This window comes from Trachemys scripta, chromosome 1 (genome assembly GCF_013100865.1).
Source record: "Trachemys scripta elegans isolate TJP31775 chromosome 1, CAS_Tse_1.0, whole genome shotgun sequence".
In the NCBI taxonomy this organism is placed as follows: domain Eukaryota; kingdom Metazoa; phylum Chordata; order Testudines; family Emydidae; genus Trachemys; species Trachemys scripta.
Window position 1 is genome coordinate 133,181,699 of NC_048298.1, and position 17,621 is coordinate 133,199,319.

The 17,621-nt window shown below is 54.2% G+C and overlaps 1 protein-coding gene across 10 annotated transcripts in view; it reads left to right on the top strand.

Moving 5' to 3' along the window:
* A2M (alpha-2-macroglobulin) overlaps positions 1 to 16,385 on the top strand; it is a 93,753-nt gene extending 77,368 nt beyond the window's left edge. For 4 of the 10 annotated variants that reach the window (XM_034785824.1, XM_034785816.1, XM_034785797.1 and 1 more), the window contains exons 25-37: positions 1,436 to 1,520; positions 3,596 to 3,752; positions 4,102 to 4,176; positions 5,019 to 5,184; positions 7,126 to 7,349; positions 8,383 to 8,601; positions 8,888 to 9,015; positions 10,310 to 10,400; positions 11,740 to 11,799; positions 13,392 to 13,460; positions 13,871 to 13,973; positions 14,913 to 14,954; positions 16,220 to 16,343. In XM_034785824.1, coding sequence (XP_034641715.1) covers positions 1,436 to 1,520; positions 3,596 to 3,752; positions 4,102 to 4,176; positions 5,019 to 5,184; positions 7,126 to 7,349; positions 8,383 to 8,601; positions 8,888 to 9,015; positions 10,310 to 10,400; positions 11,740 to 11,799; positions 13,392 to 13,460; positions 13,871 to 13,973; positions 14,913 to 14,954; positions 16,220 to 16,245 — 1,445 coding nt within the window. In that variant the 3' untranslated portion in view covers positions 16,246 to 16,343. Of the gene's footprint in view, positions 1 to 1,435; positions 1,521 to 3,595; positions 3,753 to 4,101; positions 4,177 to 5,018; positions 5,185 to 7,125; positions 7,350 to 8,382; positions 8,602 to 8,887; positions 9,016 to 10,309; positions 10,401 to 11,739; positions 11,800 to 13,391; positions 13,461 to 13,870; positions 13,974 to 14,912; positions 14,955 to 16,219 lie in introns of all 10 variants that reach the window. The other 6 variants (XM_034785854.1, XM_034785891.1, XM_034785833.1 and 3 more) reach the window with 5 other exon arrangements.
* Positions 16,386 to 17,621: the final 1,236 nt, after the last annotated feature.

Consider the following 17,621-nt stretch of genomic DNA (forward strand, 5'->3'; position numbering starts at 1 on the left):
CACCTTCCTCTTGAGTGGGAGGGGGAACACACTTGTACCTTCTCAGCCCTGTTATCCCATTGCTCTCCAGTGTGTGAGCCCAGTGGTAATTCACTCTTACCCCAGCAAACCAGACTCGGCTCCCCAGATGGCCTATAGGCCTTCCTAGCCACCAGTGTATTGGCAGCTCCGTCACAACTAACCCCTCATCATTTACCTTTGAACCAGGGCCTCTGACACTCCATCTCCCCGAACCCTGCACTATAGCTACTCCAAGTAGTTACTTCATTAATGGTTGGTGTTACAATAGATCACTTCCCAACAGGGGGTGCCATAGCATGGTAGTAGAAAACTCTACTCTCTGGAAGTACTTGATGGGAGAAGATGGGTCCATGTGGATGAATGACACAGCCTGGGTGCTGCAGTGCACTGGGTGCATTTCTGCTGATGACATGCAAGGCGGAGAAGAAGAGCTGGGTTGGTTCTGCAGGTCTGGCAGCAGTAAATGGAGCAAAACCTGGGTTTAAGCCTTGTTTTCACTAGGGGAAATGTGTCTATTTGTGACACATTTAGCCGACTTGTAGTTTTAATACATGTTAGTTGATCACGGTAAACTCTAGGCTCCTCGCTAAGGTTAACTCAACCAGCTAACATGTGTGAAACTACAAGTGCCTTGTCTTTGTTAGCATTGAAACACGTGTTAGCTAGCAATGTTGGTAATGCTCCTTTATTCCTAATGTGGACATGACCTTTGCCAGTAGCCATGACTCTGAACACACACGGGGCAGAGCTGCTGAGTGACAAGGGGCCCTTTCCACATAGTCACTTTTCAGAACAGCACCAGTTTGGGTCACACCTTTGATTATTCCTCATTCTCCATTTCTGCTCCACTCTGTTTTTAATGAGGGTTAGCAATCTTTCAGAGACAGCCTTCCCATTTATTTTAGGTGCTGCAAAGGGATCCTTGAACCTGGTATAGGTGGCTAGTAGATGCACATCATAACCCTGTTGCCTGTACTTTCTTTTAACGCCTAACGGAAGACCCAGGTTTCTCTGCTGAGACACTGAGGCTGTTTTTAGGAATGGGAGGCCTGCCTGGCTTGTGTACTCTACATCGGACCTGCTTCTGCGTCTAAGGCTTGATCTAAACCCAGCTTTGTACCAGTATAACTATTTCAGTTAGGAGGTGATATTTTACCAAAATAATTTAATCAGTACAACCCCTAGTGTGGATGCAGTTCTACTCCCTTCCAATCTGGGAACAAGCTGTACTGGTATTAGCACTTTTATACTATCCTAACTAAATCCACACTGGGGGATTCGCAGCATTTTAATGTTACTGGTACAATTAAAGCAGGATGTTTGTATGTAGACAGGGCTGAAAATTCTCTTATCCTGGCTGATGTCTACAGCTGGACTTTATTGCAGGAAAACCCAACTTCATTCTCCCTTTCAGGTTACCAGACACAGCTGAAGTACAAACACTGGGATGGCTCCTACAGCACATTTGGGCCACGTTATGGGCAATCAGGGAACACCTGGTAAGATTTCAGTGCTGCTGAATTCTTTCCCTTCTCTTGTTATAACCTGGAGCTTGCCCATTGTTAACAGGTGCTGATCATGAAGGGGCAGAGGAGAGGGGAGGAGCTCTAGAGCTGATGATGTGGGATAAGGCAACTATGGGAGGTGGTAGGGAAGGGAGATCTCCTTTAGTTCATATGCTAGAGGCCTGCGATTTTGGATTAATAACCATTTACAGCCATCTGATTCCCTGCTCAGCTCAGGTTAGAGCAGCCTGGGGGCTGTTCTAACTTGCTCCAGGTGGTCACAGTCCCCTGAGGATCATACGTCAGCTCGGTGTGTCCAGAACACAGCACACTCCAGCCACTCACTCTCTGTACCAGGGGCTATATGGAGGATGGTGTAAAAGTGCTGGCCAAAGATTCCCTTGCTCGGTGACTTGCTGGTAGTTTCAGCTCCCTTTGTGTTACCTGAGCAGGGTGCAGGGGTCAGAACAGGGCAGAGCATCCACCCAGAAGTCCTGATTATGGATACTTGTCCTTTCTGAAATTATGTGTTTGACCCTCCGATGGAAAATTTAGCCACCACTGCCCTCAGGATAATGAGGTGGCTGGTCACTCAGCGTGGAGCCATCACAGCCCCTCAATGCTTAGTGCATGCCTTGCTGGGTGAACAAACAGTTCTGCAGGGAGTGGTGGGTGGGCAGCTCTGTAGGGGTTGCTCTTCCCTCTGCTGCTACTGACTCCATTGCCCCAGTGTGGTGCTAGGAGGTGCTGTGCTGCAGGAAGCGGGTTGGGTAGCTCGGTAAGGGGCATTCTCCCTCTGAGTGCTGACCCCAGTCTGATGTTAGGGGGTGCTGTTTTTATAATAAGTGTAACTTTAGCGCCCTCGTGGCCAAGATGGAGTCTGCTCTGCAGGCAACTCTGGCCAAGAGAGGGCGCGCGCAGGAATGCAGCAGGAGAAATCCCTTCCACCCCAGGGGCGCCTGTTCCAAACCCCCCAGAGTGAACACACACCCCCACAGGAAAAGTACAGTGGATATAACAAGGGAAATATTTATTTACAGAGGGATGAGAGAAGAAAAACAACAAGGGGAAATATAGGGGGAGCAGTAAAACAGGGTTGCATCCAAGCCAAGGCCCCACAGGCCCAGTGGTAGCACAGTCTGGAAGGGCAGACACTGAGCAATGTGTCTGCACACAGAGTTCAGGAGTCCTGAGCAAAGTTCCAGTCCAGTGGTGAGTCTTGGGTGCTCCTGGTCGTCTTTGGCGCCAGTGAACTTTCCCCCAACAAACCCCTCCGGTGCCCTCTTCTGCCGCTCTCTGCAAAGCCACACAGAGCGACCAGCTCCCCACTTAACTAGCTACAGCCTCCCTCCTCGTCCCCAATGCAGAGTCACAAGCTCCAGTACTCACAGCCCCATACAGCTCTGCGCAGCCGTGATACTGGGTCCAGCTCTGGCCTGTCCTTCTCGGGCGATTCCTCCCTGGCACAGTGCTGCTCCTGTCCTGGGGTGTCCCCGATCAGCCCTGTCCATCCCAGGCCTCAGGCAGGTTCTCCCTCCTTCACTTTTCCAGGGCCTCCAGCTGCCTCTCCCTCTCCCTGGAGCTCCAGCGCTGCCCCCTGGAGTTTCCCTCCTTTTTTCTTACTCTCCCCCTCCCCCCAGGAAAAAGATTTAAAGGGGTCATGCACTCTAAACCCCAAAGGGGTTACATAAGAAAGTGCAGAGCCAGTGTCCTGGCCATTCCTGGTCACTGAAGATTGTGGGCTGTTCTCCCAAGGGTTCTGGACAACCACCTTCTACCCCCTAAACTGTGCCCCGGCCGTTTGAAACCAATGCAAGAAGCTGGCTCACTTCCTGTCCTAAAAAGTGGCAGTTTTGCTGTGGCCTGTCAGACGACTGCTGGGTCTTGCCCCCAGGCTCTGCTGCATGTCAGTAGGTGGCTGAATGAGATAATGGTTCCCTGGCCCATGGCCACCGGCTCTCCGGCCCCTGCTGCTTCCCCTCAGGCTGGCGATGCCCCAGGACCCCGTCCCCTCCAGCGAGCACAGGGCATGGGAGGGAGCTCTCACCGCTGTCCACTCTCTGTCGCAGGCTGACGGCCTTCGTCCTCAAGTCCTTCGCGCAGGCCCGCTCTCACATCTTCATCGAGGAGAAGCACATCCAGGACACCCTGGCCTGGCTCGTTGGCAAGCAGAAGGAAAACGGCTGCTTCCGCAGCTCCGGGACGCTCCTGAACAATGCCATAAAGGTGATGTATCCACCCAGCTGGCTTCCCATGGGCCTCAGGGGACCCATACAGGACTCCAGTGACATGGAGAAAGCCTGCAACTGTGCATGGGAACAGCTCAGTCACTGCAGTACATGGGGCTGGGGCAGGGGGCTTGGAAATGGGGCAGATGGGATCTACCAAGGGAGGCAAGAGCAGGGGAGAACCATACTGTACATGGAGTGACCCCATGGGTAGGGGAAGGGAGAAGAGGGGCAGATACCTGGAAGCTACCATAGTGTGGGAAGAACAGGGATGTAGAACACCCCTGGGAAGAGGGACCAGTGGGTGGGGTTTCGGGGTTAATGTCTCTCTCTGTGGTTCCCTGCAGGGCGGTGTGGACGATGAGGTCACGCTCTCTGCCTACATCACCATCGCGCTGCTGGAGATTCCTCTGCTCGTCACTGTACGTACCTGTAACCCCTCAAGCCACAGACAGAGCTGGGGACCCCCAAGTCACAGCCTCCCATCCCGAGAGAGAAGCCTTTAAAAAAGGGGGAAATCCAGTCAGAAAAGACTTTAAATTGAGGTCCAAATCTGGAACTGGAATTTCCCTGCAGCTTCCCTTCCAGTCCAGGACGCTGGTTCTGTCTCATATCTAATCCTTTTATATGATCTTTATTTAAAAACTTTTGAGGAGGCGTTTGCTTGATCCTCTCTTACAAGCCTACAGCTTAGCGTTTTACAGATATTTAACACTTGGGTAAATAACACTTAACCCCTTGGCAGTTGGCACCAGGGTCCCCATCAAGGGCTGATTTCTGTTCTCCTTCAGTTAGGTTTGCTCCACACCCAGAAATCGCACTGGCAAAAGTTTTGTCATCAGCGAGCAACCGAAAAGACTATTCTGGTGCAGTGAGTTGACACTGGGCCAGTTGTGCCAGCGCGTTGTGTTCAACTAGTATCGGGCCAGATTGGCAAAAGTGTAGTGCGTTGTGGGTAGGCATCCCAATGTCCTCTGTGCTGCTTTTAGCAGCACTGCCTTGTGGGGAAATGTTGCTGCGTAGCTTTCGCTGTGCTTGTGAGAAATGTTCACTCAGCACGTGGGACAAGGTAGCAAGTAGCAGGAACAGCTGTGGCTGTGGAGAATGTGCTGACTGTGTAAAAGCCAGGCGGGCTTCCCATCATTGGGCCCTTGGATGAAAAGTGCTGCCAGACAGTCTCTGCTAAAGGGAATGTTGCACTGTGGGACTGCAGTGGGCGACCTCTCCCCTCCCTCTCTCAGCCCATGTCTCTCTCCCCACACAGCACTCTGTGGTCCGTAATGCTCTGTTCTGTCTGGAGACGGCCGCAGAGCAGGGAGGATACCACGTGTACACCAGGGCGCTACTGGCCTACGCCTTCGCCCTGGCGGGGAAGGAGGAGAAGCGCAGGGCACTGCTAGACTCGCTTGACAAGGAAGCTGTGAAAGAGGGTGAGAGTTCCCGACGGATCCTTCTCCTGCATCCCAGCCCACTGGCCCTACCTCCCCCACTTGTAAGGTGACCATGCACTGAGAATCATATACAGGTGCTCAGAGGGGAAACCACAGCAGAGGAAAGTTAGGAGGGGCCAGGACCAGGTGGGAGAATGTTATTTGACTTGAAACAAGATTGAGAGAGAGTCAGCCCAGGCATCCAGATTGTAATTGATTGTATCCTTCGGTATCCAACCTACCTATTAGGTAAAATGTCAACATTCCCTTTGCATTTGTCTGCCTTGCGTTTGCCCTTTCCCTTGTCCCTGCCTTCCCTCCATTTGCCCCCTTTCTCTGCTCTGGAGCTTGTTAGCTTTTCCTGTGTTTGTTTCAGTCTGTTTTCCCCTTTTCTATACTGTGAAATAACTGGTCTCTCCTTTCTTTTCCTCGTGCTCTCTTCCTCCTTCCCCCAAGTCTCCAAATCTCTCTCCTGCCTCCCACACCAAAAGCTCTCACATACTCCCTTCTGCCCTGCCCACAAAATCACAGGCATACTGTGCAGATTCTCTTCCTCCCTTTCCTGCCCTCCTCCCTAGGACCTCTCACCCACGGTTTTTCTTTCCTTCTCCCCTGGTTTCTCCTTCCCTCTCCCTCTCCTTGCTCCTTTGGGTCCAGGTGTCTCTACCCTCCTCTCCCCCTTTGCCTCAGGAGGATTCCTGTCCCCTCCCCATCCCCCCCCCTCACAGAGGACTGTCGCCCATTTTGAGGAGGGAGCCTGTTGCTGGGGGAGGAAGCAGCTCAGTGACATCTAGCTTCCCCCCCGCCCACAGGCTCTGTTGGCTACAGCAGCCCAGGGGTGGGCCAACACCGAGAGCAGTTCAGGGGGCAGCAGGCAAGGCAGAGGATGGTTTGGTCCAAGGGGCATTACATGGAGAGAAGCATCAAGGGGGCACATTTTAGGACACTGGGAGATGCCTTACAGCTCCCCAGACGTAGGGGGCATTACCAGGGAGGAGAGAGTTGGGGCCGGGTCCCCTTTCCCTAGGGCAAGTTCCTGTGGGGATGGCTTGATTGTTGCTTTTTTTAAGGTGCTGAAATATTCATATAAAGACAAAGGGAACTTTTAAAAAATGAGACCTGGGGCCGGGGCTGCCGGTGCCTGACTTTGTAGCGACACAGGTGTATCTGGGAGTCCCACCCCCCACACCTCAGTGCTGTGAGTGAACATATCGTGAAACCCTGACCAAATAGTACAATTCCCACTGATCAATAGCACAGCTCTGCCGGTGTCTTCGCTGGCTTCACTCCATTCCTCACTCCAAGCACTGCTCCTCGCTCTGAACGCTCGTTCCATGGGAGCGATGGCCCCTGGTCAGCACAGAGTGACGTCTGCTCCCTATAGCAACAGACAAACGAAGAGGAGAAGCCTGATGTTTGGACTGATAAAATGAAAAAACAGATCATTCCAGGGGGCCCAAATTAAGGTTCTGGTGTCCCAGGAAGTCCCAGGAAGAACGGGGACTGTGCTGGTAAGAAAAGGACTTATGGGCTCTTCACCCCGCTGGAGTGGGGTGTGACCGTCACTGCTGTAATCCTTCGGCCTTGAGCGCCTGGGGCCACTTAGCGACTTCACACTTTTTGGATCAAAGAGCCCAATAAAGGCTGCTACTGTCCATTCCTGGGATGTGCCTTCATAAGATAAAGGGGATGTAGGCACAGAGGTGGCAGCCTGATTAGTTGCTGAGAGTTCGTACCACAAGGTTTGTATAAATACAGTAGACCAGCAAGTGAGGGACTATTTAATCCTTTCACGTCTCATGTGAACATGCCCAACGAGCTCGGGGTGCTCTGTTCTCCCACCCGCAGCAGCAGAAGGTCAATAACCCCCTCAGAAATGGCATGTACTAAGCATCTGTATTTCCTTCTCTCCTGCCCTCCCTCTCCCTTCTCCCATGGCAGATGGCTCCATTCACTGGCAGAGGTCTGGGAAGGAGCCGAAAGCCGATCTCCCCTTCTTTCACCCCCGTGCTCCTTCTGCCGAGGTGGAGATGACATCCTACGTGCTCCTCGCTTACCTCACCACTCAGCCGGCGCCATCCCAAGACGACCTGTCATTAGCATCTCAAATTGCAAAGTGGATCAGCAAGCAGCAGAATCCCAACGGGGGCTTCTCCTCCACCCAGGTGAGTGGTTCTCCTCCCCAGCCTCAGATACCCAGGGCAGGAGGGAGAGGCAGACAGGAGAGGGCAGGAAACAGACAAGCAACCTGGTGGATGGGGGAGGCTGCCCTGGGGAGGGGGCAGTCCCCTCATTGTACAGTTTAGATCATGGGATAGTCACAGCATGGAGCATAGTGACATCCAATCCCCACAGGCTCCGGCGGGCTAATGAGGCGAGGGATGGACAAGTGATGCTCCTGTGTACGGAGGGCAGAAGATTCACCCTGAGCACCCACGAGTGCAGTGCAATCCCCAGTTGCCCCCAGCACTGACCTCATCCAGCCAGGCCAATTCAGCTCGGGAGCTGAGGCCTCCCCAGAGAAGCAGCAGCAGCCAGTCACTTCCAGACACACCCAGGGGGAAGCACCATCCTGAGTGACAACCAAACAGGAGGTGCCGCCTCCCCCTTTGAGCAGGTGCAGGCCATGCTGGTGCTTGGAGGCTGGGACCTCCGGGGGTGTCCTCTCTAGAGAGGACCAATCATTGGCCCCATGTTCCACCATTTCCCTGGTTGGCTTGATACCCACAGGGCTGAAAGACTTCTCATACTCCATTACTGAGCCTCCTGGCTGCCTCGCCACGGTCCTCTCTGAGCCACAGGCAGCTCCCATTTCACTTGGTCTGTCTATCCTGAGCTGCCCCTTCAAGCAGGTGTCTTCATGGGAGGGTGGGTGGTATCTTCCCCCAGCTCCTTTCAGTGGAACTCAGAGATACCAGATCCCCAAAGTTCCCAAAGGTATTTAGACACCTGGCTGCTTTCAATGGGAGAGAGGTGCCTAAATACCTTGGTGGATCTGGGCCCAAGGGAATAGGGGCATGGCGTGTACTGGTGATGGGGAGAGAATGGGTGAAAATGGGAAAAGCCGACCTTTCTGTCTCTCTTCTCCACCTGAGAGGACATTGGTGTGTTGGAGGAGCTGTCGGGATGGGGACTCCAAGCTCATGGAAATGGCTAATTTATCCCCTTGGGTGCCTGGGCCCATCTCTTGTCTGGCAGGACACAGTGGTGGCGCTCCAGGCCCTGTCCCGATACGGAGCCTCCACCTATGTCAAGAGCGGAGGAGCATCCACAGTGACCCTGCAATCCACAGGGAATTTCCAGGCCCAGTTCCAGGTGGATCATACGAACCGTCTGCTGCTCCAGCGTATGGCACTGCCAGAGGTGCCAGGGGACTACAGCACGGGGGTGACAGGAGAAGGATGTGTCTACGTGCAGGTATGGGGCCCTGGGGCAAGTGGAGAGGGAGAGGCTGCTGCTGAGGGGAGCCCATCTCATTCCCATGGAGATGGCAGGGTGGGTGGGCTGGGTAGGGAGGGAAGGAAAAGAGAGGAAGAGATGGGGGAGGAGAAAATAGGAAAGAGGTGTGAGGAGGAGAGAGAGTTGACAGAGAGAGTTGGAGAAGGGGGAGAGAGAGAGAAGAGATAAAGGAAAGAATGAAACTGAGCGGAGGGAAGGAGATGGACAGATGGAGACACACAGAGAAATGTGTATTCTCTTTCAGACCAGCCTGAGGTACAACGTGCTCCCCAAGCCAGGGGAGGCGCCATTCGCGCTGGAGGTGCACACAGTCCCCAAGACATGTGACAGCCCCAGGGCCCAGAGGACCTTTGACATCTCCATAAACATCAGGTAACTCCCCCTCGCAGAGCCAAGCCTTCTGTAGCAGCCTTAGGGCTGGGGACACGTCACTCCAAGAGGGCCCAGGGGTGAGGGGAGACCCCAGAAAAGTAGATATAAATCATTATTTTTCTAAAAATTAAAAAATGGATCTTTACATTAAATCGTGGTATTTTCTTAATTGCAAGTGCTCTTTTCAATGTCAATCAGATTTTGTATTTCTGTGTTGTCAGCTCTTCCCCCCCCCCCAAAATTGTTAAAGTGATTGTTTTGTGCTTATTACTCTAAGAGCTTCAGTAACATCCTTTGTGTGAAAGAAACACAAAGTCAGACACAAAACTGCCCGGCCAGTAGCCCGTCCTCTATCTGCAACCACCACCACCCTCCCACAGAGCGAACTACCCCTAGTCACAGGAACTGAATGCTTTGACTTGACCATTCTCCTTCAGCAGGATTTGCAGTCTGAGTTCAATCAGACTCGTGCTCCTAGATCACTTTGGTGCTTTTATAAAACCTACCCTTAGCAGTGTGTATATAAAAAAGCTCACAATTGCTTTGCTAGTGTATGAAAATAACTTCCCAGTGCTAACACTAAACCAGTTTGAATCTGAAGTGACAGAAATGTTATCCCAATAAAACCGATGTTTTTAGTAATAATACAGTTTTAGCCCCTGATGCTGCAAACACTTCTCACATATGCTCCAGTTTCCTCACCTGTGCCTCTGTTCATGTGACTGGAACTAGGTACCTGCTAAAAAGTTTGCAGAAACAGCACCTTCACTTCCAATATTTTGTGTTTTTTTTGTGCAGTTTTGTAAAATTCTAATAGGATTCTCTAGCAGTAGTAGCATTTAGAAACACCGGTTTTATAAGTTAGTTCAGCACACACTGTAATCTAAAGTTTTAATTGCACAAATCTTTACACTGATTTTCAAAACCTGAATCACATATAAATCAATTATATTTTAAAAAAATCAAGTTATTTAAATCCCAATTTCAGTTGCTCCCTCCTCCTGCCCCCACCAATGAATGGCATATTTTAACTAACCCCCTTATTGGATGGGAAGCCCCGTGCTTGAGGGACTTTCAGCAAACTTACACTGCTCCAGGGCAGGACTGAGGGGCATTGGCAGGGCTGTGTGGGGAGCCCAGGACTGGAATAGCAGGGGCTGCAGGGCAGCAGTGAAAGCTAGTGGCAGGACAGGGGGCCACTGAGGGTGGGAGATGCTGCAGGTCAGGGTTGAGGTGCATCAGCTCTTTTCTGAGATGTATGAAACCTTGTTTCATTTCCCGCTTGGTCTCCCAGTTACACAGGGAAACGCCCCGTCTCCAACATGGTCATCGTTGACGTTAAGATGCTGTCAGGATTCATCCCTGTGAAGACATCAGTGAGGAAGGTAACGGCCCTTCTGTGTATGGGCGGCAGCTCCCCAGGGGTATCTGCCCCACACCCCAGAGGAATCCAGCTCCCCACAACCCCAACCTCACGCAGTGGCCATCCAGGGCCCCTTGACTCCAAACCCACTTGAGGGGTATCTGGCCCCAGGTTAGCTCCAAACCCCAACCCCTCATTTGCAGTCTGGCTCCTCCCTAGTCCCTTCTCCAGCATTAAGACCCCCCTTCTCTCCCCTCTCTTTGATCCCATCTTTTCTTTCTGACCCTCCCCTGATTCCCCACTCCTTCCCCGTCCCGTCCCATCCCCCTGAGCTCCCACTCAGTGACTCCCTGATGAACTGTTATGCACAGGGTGAGCAGGCCCGGTTGGAGGCACCTCACAGTCTCCCTTGGAGGGGGCAGCATTCCTGTAAGGGGAAGTCAGGATGGGCTCGTGGGGTGCTTGGGAGAGAGAGTGAGGAGCCTCCACCTCCCTGTGCCCCTCTCTGGTCCCACAGCTTTAACACCCACTCCACACACACTGCAACTCCTGAGCCCACCCCAGGCCCTGCATCTTCTCAGGGAGACCCAGGTGGTGGGAGGTGCCCGTTCAGGGGCCCTGAGGTGAGATCTCACCAGATTAATGAAGCCCGTGAGAACAGGGGAGGCAGTGCCTACAGCCACAACCCTCCCCTCAGGGGACGGGTCAGACACTGATCTGATGCTGCACTTGATAGAGGCCCAGTCCCACAGGGTGACTTAGGGTTGCCAGATATTTCAAAACGACAAGCCCTAATGAGTCTCAAAACAAGCCCCAAATGCACCACTCCCTGAACACTCCTTGAACAACCACAGGGCTGACTCACTAAAACCTCCTAACACCACCCTCTGCACCCAGTGATTGTGGGAGGGCTCTGGCATGGACCAGGGTGACTCCAAGTGCCAGTGAGGCAGGGAGGGTGTCTGATTGTTGCCAGCTGGGGCCCTTAGTCTTACCGGGGGTATCGGAGTTTGGGGAGTCCAGGCTAGTGCTTCTCTAAGTCCTCTGTGTGCTGAGCTGTCTCCCAATCTATCCTGGCTTTCTGCCACGGTCGCAGTCTTCTTGCTGCCACTGTTAGCCGCGGGCAGGGTGCCACATGTTGGGCAGCGTGGTGGGTGGTGGCGGCCTGGTCCCTGGGTCAGGTTTTGGAATTCGGATGCTTTCAATCTGGGGCATTTCACACCTCCGTGCACTAGGTGGGTAGGGCCACGCTAGAGACTCCACCCCTTCCTTTAAGGCACCAGCATCCCATTGCTTAGGGCTCTGGGGGGTTCGAAGCGGGGCTCAGTAACATCCTGTTTCCATCCCTTGGCCACTGACAGCTGGAAGCACATCACCACACAGAACTGAGCACCAACCACGTGCTGCTCTACATGGAGCAGGTGAGTGCTCAGATGGGACCGGGATGGGCCAAGGAGAGTCACCCCCATCGTACCTGCGATAGAGGCACTGAGTGGAGGGAATCTCCCAGGCCAGGGCCAGGAAAGACAAACCCATGTATCCCCCGCCAGCTGCTGCTGCTCCTCAGTATTTCCCTTCAGCACTTCCTGCTCCCCCAACATACAGAGCCTACGGGTACCGCGGAGAGCGGCTCGTACCTGGGGCGGGGGAGGGCAGGGCTTCTCCCTCCTCCCCCAGGGCCTGATCCTTGCCAGGCCTTGCAGCCAAGGGGGGCAGATGCTGGACCTGCAGGATCATGGGGGGGTTAATGGGGGGACACAGGAGGGAGCAGGGCCGTCTCTACCATTTTTGACACCCCAAGCAAAAAAAAAAAAAAAAGCTGCTCTGACTGTGCCGCCCCAAGAATGGATGGAATGTCGCCCCTTAGCCTGTGCCGCCCCACCGCTTCCTCCGCTGGTGCCTGGAGCCGGCCCTGGCGGGGAGATGGGGAAGGAGATGATGAGGTGCCTCAGAGCGTCCTCCTGAGTCTCGTCTGTTTCCCCCCTGACCCCAGCTGAGCAAAGTGACTCAGAGCCTCCACCTCCCTGTGACCCTCTCTGCTCCCCCAGCTCTAACACCCCCCCCCCACACACACACACACTGCAACTCCTGAGCCCACCCCAGGCCCTGCATCTTCTCAGTGAGACCCAGATGGTGGGAGGTGCCCCTTCAGGGGCTCTGAGGTGAGATTTCACCAGATTAATGAAGCCTGTGAGAACAGGGAAGGCAGTGCCCACAACCACAACCCTCCCCTCAGGGGACGGGTCAGACACTGAGCTGATGCTGCACTTGATAGAGGCCCAGTCCCACAGGGTGACTTAGGGTTGCCAGATATTTCAAAACGACAAGCCCAAATGAGTCTCAAAACAAGCCCCAAATGCACCACTCCTTGAACAACCACCATAAGCACTGAGGATATATTCCTCCCACCACGGGGCTGACTCACTAAAAGAGCCGTGCACCCACCCATGGGGATGGACTGCCTGGTCAGGACGCTGGTCCCAGGTCCAGCCATACAGCTGCCAGCACCTCTAAGCAAGAACCTCCTAACACCACCCCCTGCACCCAGTGATTGTGGGAGGGCTCTGGCATGCACAAGGGTGACTCCAAGTGCCAGTGAGGCAGGGAGGGTGTCTGATTGTTGCCAGCTGGGGCCCTTAGTCTTACCGGGGGTATCAGAGTTTGGGGAGTCCAGGCTAGTGCTTCTCTAAGTCCTCTGTGTGCTGAGCTGTCTCCCAATCCATCCTGGCTTTCTGCCACGGTCGCAGTCTTCTTGCTGCCACTGGTAGCCGCGGGCAGGGTGCCACATGTTGGGCAGCGTGGTGGGTGGTGGCGGCCTGGTCCCTGGGTCAGGTTTTGGAATTCGGATGCTCTCAATCTGGGGCATTTCACACCTCACTTGCACTAGGTGGGTAGGGCCACGCTAGAGACTCCACCCCTTCCTTTAAGGCACCAGTATCCCATTGCTTAGGGCTCTGGGGGTTTCGAAGCGGGGCTCACTAACATCCTGCTTCTCTCCCTTGGCCACTTGCAGCTGGAAGGACATCACCGCATCTACCGCACAGAACTGAGCACCAACCACGTGCTGCTCTACATGGAGCAGGTGAGTGGCTGCACGGGGCCGGAATGGGCGAGGAAAAGTCACCCCCAATGTACTCCCAATAGAAATGCCCGGGGGAGGGGATCTCCCAAGCCTCAGCTTGGAAAGACAAACCCATGTATTCCTGCCCAGTGTTTCCCTTCAGCACATCCCCAACACAGAGCCAGGGCCCTGATCTCCCCCCACCTACGGGTATCAGGGACGGCGGCTCATACCCTGGGGTTGGGCAGGGCTTATCCCACCTCCCTCAGGGCCTGAATCCCTGCCAGGCCCTGCAGCCAAGGGGGGCAGATGCTGCACCTGCAGGATCATGGGGGGGAGCAATGGGGGAACATGGAGGGGAGACGGAGAAGGAGAGGATGAGGTGGCTCAGAGCGTCCTCCTGAGTCTCGTCTGTTTCCCTGTGACTCCAGGTGAGCAATGTGACTCAGAGCTTCTCCTTCACGGTGGAGCAGGACTTCCCCGTGCAGAGCCTGAAGCCGGCACTGGTGAAAGTCTACGATTACTACGAGACGGGTGCGTGTGGGGGCAGGGCTGGGGGGACGTTAGCTCCCATGAGCCTATCACAGGGACGGGAGAGGCCACAGTCAGAGCCACAGGGGACCCGCTGGGCACGGGATTTTGTTTGGCCTCGTTCTCTCGATGATCCACCTCCCCACTCCTGTGCTGCCTCCTGAGGGTGGGGACAGGGCTGGGGATGAGCTGGGAACCTCACACCAGCGCTGCCTCCTCAGCGACTGCCCATGCAGGTTCAAAGGCAAACCCCATTCCCTTCTCCTCCTGCTTCCACTGAGCCGAATGCCCTGCCGCCACCATCCCTGACACCGGTTTGTCCCACGCAGACAGCGTACCCCTCTCATCTCTGGACACAACAGGCCCATCTCAGCAGCGTCACCCCTCTCCCAGATGAGAGTGTGGGGCACACCAGGATTATGGGCGAGGGATCATATTCCACTGGCCTCATGCTCGCACCACGAGCCCCAGACCCCTCCCGCAATGTAGAGGGAAGGTGCCAACCCAGGTGGGTCAGAGCTAAAAGGATCTGAGAGTGTCCTGGGTTCAGATCCTGCCCTGAGATCCCAGCTCTGGGTGTGACCTGGGGGAGGCACATTCGCTCCTCCACCTCCCCAGCTAGGACATTGGGTGACAAAACCAGAGCCCAACAGCAACCCTGGAGGTCATGTGTCAGAAGAGCTGCAAATGGCCATAGGGCACCTGGCACAGAACCGCTGGAGATGCCTTTTGGTGCTGTAGCCTTGGGGTAACCTTTGCCTTCCTCCCATGGAGCCCAGCTGAGGTTCCCCCAGTGCCCCTGGAGACAGGGCTCCCTCCCCTCCTGCCTGAGATCTCTGGTGCGGTGCCAGCTCTCTGCCGCAGGGCCTGCTGGAAGTGCGAGGAGTCCTGCTTGGGTCTCACACAGCCCTGATCACATCTCCCTTCCCTTGTGTCTTCCAGATGAATTTGCCATCGCTGAGTACAGCACCCCCTGCAGCAAAGGTAGCGTATGAAGAGCCATTTCCTCCCCTTGTCCTGCTCACAGCACCCCCGGATCTACTCCCCACTGCGAGAGCTCAGCTCCAGGCAGTGCATCCCCGGTGCAGTCGGAGCTGGTGGCTTTTTCCCCCTGCACAGGGGTTTGTTGCCTGCACTGATGGCGTCTTTGCTTATTCCAGGGGACAAATGCTCCTTTCATCCCTCACTTTACACATCTCCCTGCTGCAGCCTCTGCCTCGTGAGCCGTATTGAAACTGTGTCATTGCAGTGGTTTATGAGAGGCACTTCCAGGAGCGGGGCAAAGGCTCCAGCCCAATCAGAGCCAGCAAGTCCCTGCCATCTCCCTGGGTCACTTGTCTGTGTGACATTTTCAGAGATGGGCTGTCCGGGCTCAGATCAAATAAGAACCTGAGACCGCTCAGCCTGTCCTCTAAGCTCAGACTCCTTGCACCCCCCTTTCCCCAGGAGCTGGGTCTGAACTTCCTGCTTCTCGGTAGGATCAGAGGAGCCAAAATATCCGTGACAGGGAGGATCAGAGAGTGACTGAAAGAACCAAAGCACAGGAGAGCCAGACAGACAGAGGAGGGGAGGGTCTCCCAGCAGCAGGACTCAGCAGAAGCCTCCTTTTCCCAGCCCTTGTTCTGCAGGTCTGAGAGGCCTAGGGAAGGATCTCAGCATCCAGGGGCTTCTCTGGGCTCCATTCCCCCTGGTGCTGATCCACAGGCAGCTGCTCAGTCCCAGTGCAGGGAGCTCCCTTCCCTCCCCTGGGTACTGCTGGCTCTTGTGTAAATGGATTCACTCCAGTCTGCGCTGGGTCCCATAGGAACAAAGGGGCAGGGAGAGAACGTGCTCCTCGGATCCGCACCTCGCTCCCAAAGTAAATGTCCGAGCTGAGCCTCAGCATGTCTATGGCACCGAGTATCTTGTGGCCCCACGTCCATCCCAGCTGGGCTGCCTCCCTGCCACATGGCTGCTCTGCAGTGTCAGACACAGCAGGGATGGTTCCAGCCAGACCCTAGGCTGACACAGCCAGCGCTGGATCCTGTGCTGCAACGCCCCAGCGCTCTGAGACACTCCGTGTGGAGGCAGATGAAGCATGGCCCTACCCCTGGTAGGGAGAGGTCAGGGTCCTGGCTGTGCTGTGCTGTGCTGGAGCAGCCATGCTCAGCCCTGGATGTGTGTTGCTGGCTCTGTATCAAGGTCTAGGGGAAGACATGGCAATTCTCTTCTCTAAACCCTTCCTGTTCCCACTCCTTTTCCCCTCACAGTGGGAGCCGAGCAGAGCAACGTGTGAGGGATGGAGTCGTGTTCCGAGCCTCCCGCGTCCCACCTGCTTAGCCCCTGTGCAGGCCGAGGCGGTTGGATGGAGCGACAGAGAGAAAACAGCAGCAAGAGGGAAACAAATATTACTAATAAATGAATTCACCAACCTGACCACTGGCTCCTGGCCTCTCTGTTCCCAGCCCCCTTATCCCTGTTCAGCCCCAGATCACAGCTTCACCCAGGACTTCTCAGGCCAAGGTATGTCCCATCCAGTTAGGCCTCTGCCCTGCGCAGCCAGCCTGGGGAAAGGGTCTGTGGGAAAAGATCTGCTAAGCACCATTGTGTCCAATAGCCCTCACCTTTTCCAGTTAGCGACTAGTGCGGGATGTTCCTTACTTGTAAACATGAACTGTGGGACTGTAGAGAGTCTCTGCCCACTACAGGATGGAAACAGAAATACTCAGCTGTGTGCCAGGGCCTGATATGGCTAACATGTAATGGGGTCTCCTTTGGATGGAGTGGTCAGGGCCTGGGGATTTGGAACACCAACCTGTAAGTACCATCCCTGCTGCTCCCATGAAGTGCCAACTGGCCACAACGCGTAGCATTTTGACAAGTGGTTTGTCCTAGAATTGAATGGCATGTTTCAGGGATTTATATAATATTAGTTGTAAGTGCCTCAGGTAATGGGACTTCCAACTCCCTTCCCTTCGGGAAACTACTCCACAGTCTGAGAGCCCCTTCACAGTTAGAAAACGTTTCCTGAAACGCTCCCCTTTTCTTGGTTTCAGCCCATTTACTCCTAATTTTACCTGTTCAAGTCCCCTAAATAATGTCCCCTCTTCTTTTGGTATTTACCCTCTGACGGGTTGGATCACAGAAACAGCCTTTGGGGCTGCCACCTGATGTGCTTTGACTACCTCTGAGCCTGTTTTCCCTCCTAGCTTGGGACTCCAGAACCTTGCCTGTTTGAGCCAGACACGCTAACCTGCTACAAACCCAGACCCAGGTCTGAACCACGTCCCCTAAAAGCTGCAGACTTAACTGAAAACAGCTTAAGAAGCGTTCCTATCTCCAACAGCCAGATGCCCAGTTCCCAGTGGGGTCCAAACTCCAAATAAATCCGTTTTACTCTGTATAAAGCTTATACAGGATAAACTCATAAATTGTTTGCCCTCTATAACACTGATAGAGAGATATGCACAGCTGTTTGCCCCCCCCCCCAGGTATTAATACATACTCTGGGTCAATTAATAAGTAAAAAGTGATTTGATTAAATACAAAAAGTAGGATTTAAGTGGTTCCAAATGTGGAAACAGAGAAAGAACTGACAGGAAGGGGATTGCAATGCATGCTAGTTTGTTAGCAAGAGTCAGGCTAACTGTAATCCTAATAATGCGAGATTTG